A 9,673-nucleotide genomic window follows, 5' to 3' on the forward strand; every position below is an offset into this window, starting at 1 on the left:
CTCTCTGGAGGACTGTCAGCCGTGTCACACACGCTGACAGTCAGCCGTGTCACACACGCTGACAGTCAGCCGTGTCACACACGCTGACAGTCAGCCGTGTCACACACGCTGACAGTCAGCCGTGTCACACACGCTGACAGTCAGCCGTGTCACACACGCTGACAGTCAGCCGTGTCACACACGCTGACAGTCAGCCGTGTCACACACGCCGACAGTCAGCCGTGTCACACACGCTGACAGTCAGCCGTGTCATTCATGCAGGAGCACTGTGTTTGGCGATCTGATGAAGGCCTTTGAACTTGATGAGCATTTCATTACTACTGCTCATCCCTGACCCATTTTTCTGAGCACTTGACTTGCTCATAGTGAAATATCTTAATTGTTTGCCTGCTTGTTTCACTGTGGGGGGGTTGAGCTCTGGCTCTTTGGTCCCGCCTCTCAACCGTCAATCAACTGGTGTACAGATTCCTGAGCCTATTGGGCTGTATCATATCTACATTTGAAATTGTGTATGGAGTCAGCCTCCACCACACCACTGACTAATACACTATTTGTTAACTACTCTGGCACTGAAAAAGTTTTTTCTACCGTTCCTGTGGTTCATTTTGGGTATTAAGTTTACACCTGTGTCCCCTTGTTCGCGTACCATCCGTGTTAAATAATCCATCCTGGTCTACCCTGTAAATTCCCCTGAGAATTTTGTATGTGGTGATCCTGTCTTCCCGAACTCTTCTCTCTTCCAGCGACGTCAGGTGCAGTTCACGCAGCCTTTCCTCGTAACTCATGCCTCTTAGTTCTGGGACTAGCATACCTTTGAACTTTTTCCAGCTTCGTCTTGTGCTTGACAAGGTACGGGCTCCACGCTGGTGCCGCATACTCCATGATTGGTCTTACATATGTGGAATACAAGGTTCTAAAGGATTCCTTATACAGGTTTTTGAAAGCCATTCTGATGTTAGCCAACCTTGCATACGACGCTGATGTTATTGTTTTGATGTGGGCGGCTTCTTTTATTGTGTGTGTGTGTGTGTGTGTGTGTGTTTGTGTGTGTGTGTGTGTGTGTGTGTGTGTGTGTGTGTGTGTGTGTGTGTGTGTGTGTGTGTGTGTGTGTTAGATATAGATATGATAAAGAAAACTAAGTGGAAAGTACGTTAAACGGGTAGAAAGTCGGTGACTAGGAGCTAACAACTCAATCCTGCAGGCCCAAATAGTAAATACAAACACAAGCATTATATAATTTATATTAGGATTCGCTATAGGACATACAGATTGGAGCGCTCACTCACCAGAAAATTAATTCAATTTTAAGCCCCATTAAGAGTGTAAATCATTTCATTTCACACCCACGTAGTGCTGCTCTAATTGTTGGCGTGAATATTCAACGTCGAGCGTGCCAAGAACTGAATTGCGTGTTTCAAGTCACTCTTATATTCCAAAGTGTGGCAAGAACTTTTCAGACGGCCATATAAAAATGAATTATGTATTCGCCCCAGCTTGGCGAGGTCTGGGCTCCATGAGGTCTAGATTTGACGTGATGCGCCTTGATTCCCTTAAGGAATGTGTCGGTAGAGTAAGTAATTATCAACAAAAAGGCATCGAGCCTGGGGACACGATGTAGCAAATACATTTTAACAATACGAACGCGATCAAGAGAATTATTGAGTCGTATAATTGTGTATGCGCTGTAAGTATAATAGAATCCTGGAGGTTAGAGTCTCGGAAATTAAACTTCGTAGACTCTATCTTCATACTGGCTCTATGCTTTTTCCTAATAATTGATAATTTTTACCCATGAGATAAGTCAAGCAATATTTATTTATGTTGAGAGGCCATTCTATTCCTGACTTGTATTCCATAAATCTTAAGTTTCAGGTTCTGACGATAATTTTACATAAGTATTGTTGTTGATTATAAAGGTCTTACAAAACTTGTGTACATGTTAAGGCTGGTGCGCCTTCCCCAGCAATCACGATATCTCAGTGTACCAAAAGAGAGAAATATTTCTCATGAAAGGTGTACCCAGAGGAACATATATAACACATACTTATCCAGGAGCAAATGTGGAAGTTAAACTATGCTACACAGCGGTGTGTCCGGTGAATACAGTCGTAAACTTGTCTTATACACACAAAGGGAAGAGCGATTTTAAGAATAAACGCGATTTTGCCTGATTTAGGTGACTCCAGGAAGCTTGCTTTCACGTTAGGAGATGTGGCTACGTCACCAGGCATGATACAAATAATGTGACCAACTCCTAAGTTGCAGGATACTGGAGAGCTCAGCTGCTCGTCGAGGGAAGAGAGCAAAGCAAATTATTTGGTCATCACAGTAGCAAATGGTTGTGAAATCTAGGGACGCAGCCAACCATCTTTCGGTTATTCTGCCTTTAGGACCATAATTGGGTCATTCACAATTTAGTGTTCAAATTACATGCTCAGTGATCAGTTTGGAAAAGTTGGTAATTGGTAGACAAAGTGAACAATGTGAACTTCAATGGGAGAGAGAGAGAGAGAAGATAATACATAAATTACTTATCGAGGAAAAGTACAGAATGTTGGTACAAAACCATAGGCTAAGAGGCGATTATTGAAAATATTAAGCGTTTTCATTTCACAATATATAAGTACTGAGAACGGCTGTGGAAGTGATGATTTTAGTGGTATAACTAGATCATATTTATATGTCGAGGAGCATTCATTAGTGCCCAGATGAAGGACATGTCGCTAGGTCAACGAAGTAATTTTGGAAAATTCGACTGTATTCAGGGGATATCCATCTGATAGCCCTGAATATAGTGGCAAACATAGTTAGAACATCCCTAACAACTCGTAACTATTAGGCTCGGGAAGCGAGGTATTCATATCTGTTATGACAAAGTCAGACACATTTCAAGTATTCTAAATTCTTATTGGTATAACAAGAGAAGAATCTCTTGCTTCGGTTGTAACATTAATAAATTAACGCTCAGAGACTACAGCAAGTTTCGCGTTGGGATTACTATTCTAGTATAATAAAGGATATGACTAACGAGGGATATGGATAAGCATAACTGCCAATTGGTTAATAGTGAGACGTATCCTGAGGACAATTGTATCATGCTTGATAAGGATCAGCAGTCAGAAATATGTTACAATTAAATCTTGCTATAACTTTAATATCACGTAAAGATATATAATACATATATGTAAATTATATTTTGTTTCATTTAACAGGGTCAACAAATATTTTATCGGGAGCGGAAAAGAGCTTCTGCAAGTGGAATAAAAACGATTCGGGAATCAAAAAAGGATTCAGGGAATAGAGGGGAAAAGGAATCAGGAAACAGGAAAAAAAATCGGAAGAAAAAGGGATTTTGGGAGAGGAAAAAGTGATTTCCGTGAGAGACAAACGAATTCCCAGAGTCAAAAGAAGAGGTATTTTTGTTAAATCCTACTTTTTTTATTATTTTAGTTACAAATTCATTATAAAAGGAGAACATGTCGAAGTAAAAGTTGTGTTTACCTGCGAGTTTTTTTAATCCAAAACATAATAACTGTAATCATTGAATATGTGCATTTATGACTCTAATTGTATCACGGGTAAAATTCTTCAGTAGCTTGCTATGTTGTTTTTTTAAACTTGCCAATTGAATGAGTTAAAATTGTATATATTCACATACAATTTTTCACATATTCACTCAGGTATTCACATATTAGGTACATAATATTTTAGCTTTAAAAAAAAAACACTCACTTGAGCTGTTTAATATTTGCGGTCACGTTTCCGGATTGTTTTCATCAAGTAAACTAATCCCTTTAATAATTGGAAGGGTTGACATATTGGTTATCACTCGTGAGGTTTCTAATAAACCTTTGTTTCATTTCCCTCTATTTTCACTGTGCTGTCAATTGGTATCCAGAATAACTGCAGTGATCACAAAAGTTTCCACTCATATTATGATGTAATGGGGGTATTGATGTCTCTGGTATTCTGACTTCTGTACCAAGAGTTCTGTGGCTGATAGTGTAGGGACTTCACGCCTTGCTTGTGAGCTCCTCACTATCCTGGTGGAACAATCAAGAGGTCGAAAAGACTTACTTAGTTTCTAACAGTTTTCTCCCGACATTCTCAAGCAGCTCCTGTTCTTGCTCTCACTGAGGATCGTCTTGCAGGTCCATGTTGAGTTGTCACCATAACCCATTATTATTATTATTAGAATTGTTATTTTCCTCCGTTCTAATTTTCTCTATGAGTTTATATAGTTATGTGGATTACTTTTCATAACTACATAGGAAAATAATAATTTTCCTGAAGATAACTGGGAGGTTATGTCTTGAGACGGAAAGAAAGAGTGAGATAAAATTTTTAAAATGTAAGAACTGAAATAAGAAGAAAGAACAAAGAGGAGAGTCAAGGAGCAGACGTAGAAGAAAAAGAAAAGGCAGCACAGATACGCCGCAAATAAATTACTTATATCAACACAAAAAAAAACAAAGATAAAACTGAAGAAAAATATATTGAAGAACATAAATAAGTGATCAAGGTTTGAAGGTATGGGGGTAGAAGGTATAAGGGTAGGCGGTGTATCTGTAGAAGGTATAAGGGTAGGCGATGTATCTGTAGAAGGTATAAGGGTAGGCGGTGTATCTGTAGAAGGTATAAGAGTAGGCGATGTATCTGTAGAAGGTATAAGGGTAGGCGGTGTATCTGTAGAAGGTATAAGGGTAGGCGGTGTATCTGTAGAAGGTATAAGGGTAGGCGGTGTATTTGTAGAAGGTATAAGGGTAGGCGGTGTATCTGTAGAAGGTATAAGGGTAGACGATGTATCTGTAGAAGGTATAAGGGTAGGCGGTGTATCTGTAGAAGGTATAAGGGTAGACGATGTATCTGTAGAAGGTATAAGGGTAGGCGGTGTATCTGTAGAAGGTATAAGGGTAGGCGGTGTATCTGTAGAAGGTATAAAGGTAGGCGATATATCTGTAGAAGGTATAAGGGTAGGCGATATATCTGTAGAAGGTATATGGGTAGGCGATATATCTGTAGAAGGTATCAGGGTAGACGATGTATCTGTATAGGAGCTAGAATGCAGAAGATATACGCGAGAAAGTGGAAGCAGAAGCTTAGGGTGTAGAAGAGGACAACAAAGTGTCTGTAATATAAATAAAATACGAAAAAAATCATAAAATATCTTGAGAAAGGTATATCAGGCGAAGATAGACAAAAATGAACCAGGCAAAGAAAAATAAACAATAACTCACGACAGGAAAATATGCCAAGAAATAAAATGCGAAAATAACAACAAGAATGCACATATGAAAAGGGGGAAGAATGAGCCGACGAGAAGGAAGAAACTCCCTCGACCGAAAAAAGGGGAAGAATGTTAACAGAGCGAGCCAGGGTAGAGCCTCGGAGACCAGCAGGAGTTACCGCAACATGGCGCATCTTTACGACCAATAAAGAGGCGCACTTCAGGGTCGGCTGGGTCTCCAGTGGCCTCCTCCTTCCATCGTCCAGACTGGTGAAGTTGTACCCGAAGGCCTTCCCTGCCTGGGGCTCTTGCTCGCGGCCCTCCCTAAAGACCTGGTTATTTCTGCCTCCAGACCATACTTATAGGTTCTTGAGGCGAGGATAGCGCCTTAAGTCCTGCTTCCCTCTTCACAGCAGTTGGAGACAGTCTCTCTAAAGTAGTTTTTTTCGGGGACTTGAATTTGACTATGAAATATGAACAGGTTTGTGTTTTCGGGCTGTGTGCGAGCGTGGCTATGATAGGAGCTGGGAATGAGACTTAAGAGGTGCTATCAAAAGAAGAAAAGGCTCAACCGTAATCTTTATTGTGTCCCTGTCTTGGCCCGTAGTTTAGATGAAGAGAGGGTGTGATCGAGCTCAGACCAGCGTGTACGCAAGACCTAACGATGAACTCATAGTGTATCATGATTGCTCTAAACGTTGCCTAAGTGGAAACCCTCGATCGTGTTGGGTGCTGTTACGTTCACTATGTCTTAAGTTGATATTTTTGTTTGGTTGGGATATGATGGAATAAGGAGTTGCAAGTCTTGTCTTAGAAGTGCGAGTTGAAATGGAATCAAAGGTGTTATAGTGGAAATTGATACAATTTTTAATTCTGTCCATTATATTAATACAAATGGAGTGAAAATATATAGAGAAATCACAATAATGTGATATATATCAATGATAAAATCCACAAGAGCTTCGAATCTATGCGCTGGGTGAGAAATATTAACATATATCAAAAATATGTTAATATGTATTAATTAAATAATTATGACAATACAATATATTGTGAACAACGTTTTACCACAGAAATAACTGAATTACAACGTAAAAATTCAAGTACAGTACCATTTTATAACAAAACATGGGTTTCATTTCCCATAGAGTTTCGCCAGTGATTCTGAGAACCCTATATACCTCCATATAGATTTCTATAACTTTTTTTTTAATAGTTTAGAGCAGAAGTTGATCGATGAAGAGATGCCTTCCAGTGAAGAGAGGCTGACGGGTGGAGAGGAGAGGATATAGAACACTAAAGTCCTCCCTTTCAGTCAGCCACTTTGACAATCACCGAAGCATCAGAACAAAAACAAACTGATGATGTAGGATTTGATAAATATAATCATGGAGAACAGTCCATAAAATAAGAACAACAGGACCAACAGGTAAAAAGAGGCGATGGATATTTAGTTTTCTGACCAACAAAATGCAAAAAGTAACAATGTGACCAAAATCAAGTCCAAATACAGTGAAAAACTCTGTGCCTCAAGGCACAGTCTTTGGGCCAATGCTGCTTCTCATTCCCATATCAGATACAAACAAAAATACAAATCCCAGCTTCGTGTCATTTTTTGAAGATGACACAAAAAATTATCATGAAAAATTACTTTTGTAAAATACATTGCAAAACTACAAGCCGATGTTAATAACTTTGTCGACTGGGCAAAGGAAAAATAACATTTATGGTTAACAGGGATAAATTGCTAGTACTTAGGAATGAAAACAATTAACTTAAACGAAATACAGAGTATAAGACCCAAAGCAGATCTCCTCATACTAGGAAAACGACCTGTAAATTATCTTGCAATAATTATGTCTAAAGACCTTGTTTAGTGAAGATAACTAAGGAAATATAGTATTAGCTAGAACAACAATAGGATAGATTATGAGAACTTTAAAATCCATGGATCTCATCACAATGCTTATCCTATTCAAATCACTTGTGTTGTCCCGTCTTGAGCATGCACTTCTCCTTCCAGAGTAGGAGAGATTGCTAAAATATTGGGAATACAAAGAATATATGCGACATACATAGACGAGATAGAGCACCTAAATTATTGTACCGTCTCAAAGCTCTCAAAATACATTCACAGGAAGGGAGCCGAAATGTAAATAAATTCAGAATAGAGCCAGTGAAGATTAGAGTGCCATAGGCACAATCAGTGAACACTATATGAACATCAGAGGTCCAAGGCTCTTCACTATCCCCGCAGCAACCATAAGAAATATTTCCGGAACCAAAGTGAACTTTAAGAAGAAAAAAAATGAACTGTTTCCTGTCAGAAATCCCGGATCAACTGGGTTGTAGTGGCTCTCGCTTGACAAACCTGGTCTTGGGCAGGGGTTAGGGAGTTAGAACTTCCAGAAGTTACTCCCTATACTATCCAGAGGAGAAGCTGAGCGATGAAGAAGAGGGGTAATAGCTGTGTCTGTATTACCAGAGGTACAAGGATATGCCTTCACCTTAAGGTTCTCTCTCGTCTACCACCTTATGACGATTTGTACAGAATTATTCACAAGCTATAAAATTATAAGTAATTATTCGAAAGTTATAAAAGGACCGGACGGTTGTGCAGAGCTATGAGAATGTTTCTTTTCAAAAAACAAGAACAAATCGTCAAAAATACATAAATTAACAATCATGCCTTCTGGCAATCAAATTATAAATTATATTTATCCTCAAAAATAATTAAAATATACGTACATGAGAACATAAGAATACAACACAACGCCTCGTATCGGCTTATTGGCCGATAATACACGGTGTAAGACGCAAGAATACATTGCAAAATCACCAAATTGTAGATGCCAGTGTTTTTACTTCTGGGAAAAAGTAAAGATGTACATTTGTAAACACTGACTTCCGAGCATAGTCTTGAGAGATATAATGTTGGGTGATAGTGGTATTGTGGCCGCCGGTCGAGTCAGACTTTCCACTAGACGAGTTCTTACATATAATAAACTAGAATACGCGGAGAGGAGGTAACCCAGCGGTGCCCTGATACATGCTTAAATGCACGCTGGAACGTCGACACGCTTGCAGGCACCTGGAGACGAGGAGACGAGTCTTGAGCGTGAAGACACGTACGATTTTATTGTGGCACAAATGGGAAAATTCATTGTCACCCTTAAAATTTTAAAAGCAAAAAGTTGTCTCACATGCAATCGCAAGAAGTGAATAGGTTAGAGTAGGCAGCGCCACACCATTACTTAGTGGGCGAGAAGTTTGAGGAAAGTTGTGAGGTGGGGGGAGGGAGGGGGGGGGTCTGTCCCGCAGGCTGCCAAGTGGTCAAAGTTAGCCAAGTTAGTGCAGCCCAACACCAGAGCAACGCTGCTGTTGCTGCTGCTGTTGATGCTGCTGTTGATGTTGCAGCTGCTGTTGCTGTTGCTGCTGCTGTTGCTGCTTCTACTCCTGCTGTTGCTGCTGCTGCTGCTGTTCCTGCTTCTACTCCTGCTGTTGCTGCTTCTACTCCTGCTGTTGCTACTACTGTTGCTGCTGCTGTTGCTGCTTCTACTCCTGCTGTTGCTGCTACTGTTGCTGCTGCTGTTGCTGCTAACTTTCTTGCTGTTGCTGGTGCTGCTTTTGCTGCTGACTTTGTTGCTCTTGCTGCTTCAACTCTTGCTGTTGCTGCTTCTGCTGTTGCAGCTTCTACTATTCCTGTTGCTGCTACTGTTGCGGCTGACTTTGTTGCCTCTGCCGTCGCCGATACTTCAGTTGCTGTTGTCATTGTTGCTGCTATAATCGTATCTGTTGCCACATATCTCCCGACCGGCGACAGTACCGGTCCTGGATGGTGATATAATTTGCAGTAAATGCTAAAATGTTGCAGCAGCTGCCGCTAGACACAGTCTTTATAGTTGTTACTTTGCCTTGATGCTCCTTGACGGTAATCAACCATCTTAGTTCACTGTCTTCAGCAAACTACTCCATCATTTCTGCTGCAATGAATATTTTTCGATCGGGTTTTATCACGTATCTCCCAAACCTTCTTTGATCTCACAACTCTTATGAGCTGTTTTTGAGTATAGTGAAGATGCACTCTCTTTCAGCGTACATGTAACGCAATCACTGCATTAAGTCAAAACGTGATTAGAAATGAGTGAAAGTAGAATAGCAGGCAACAAAGAGAAGAATGCAGCACTACAACTGAATGAAACTATTAATAGTATTTTATTAATATTATTATTTTCTACCACAGACGTGGCCACACTTTAACAATGCTAAACAGAATATATATACATTTTCTTCTGTAATAGTGCGTAAACGTAGAGAATAATATTTGGTGGAAATATTGTGAAAGTTCAACAGTAAAAAATTCATGTAAATTTCTTATTTTTTTCATGTATAACCCAGCGGCGAAACTTGACTTTTCATAAAAAATATTTTTGTTACAAGCTTTAG

At 39.8% G+C, this 9,673-nt stretch overlaps 1 protein-coding gene across 1 annotated transcript; it reads right to left on the bottom strand.

Annotated features, from left to right (window-relative positions):
* Positions 1–4,517: 4,517 nt before the first annotated feature.
* LOC138351934 (adhesive plaque matrix protein-like) lies at positions 4,518–8,999 on the bottom strand. Its single transcript, XM_069304103.1, has 2 exons — positions 8,830–8,999; positions 4,518–5,046 (listed from the first exon to the last, which is right to left on the bottom strand). The coding sequence occupies exons 1-2, from the start codon at positions 8,997–8,999 to the stop codon at positions 4,518–4,520; spliced, it is 699 nt and encodes a 232-aa protein (XP_069160204.1).
* Between the last annotated feature and the right edge of the window lie 674 nt (positions 9,000–9,673).

The sequence above is a fragment of the Procambarus clarkii genome, chromosome 51 (assembly GCF_040958095.1).
Source record: "Procambarus clarkii isolate CNS0578487 chromosome 51, FALCON_Pclarkii_2.0, whole genome shotgun sequence".
NCBI classification, from domain to species: domain Eukaryota; kingdom Metazoa; phylum Arthropoda; class Malacostraca; order Decapoda; family Cambaridae; genus Procambarus; species Procambarus clarkii.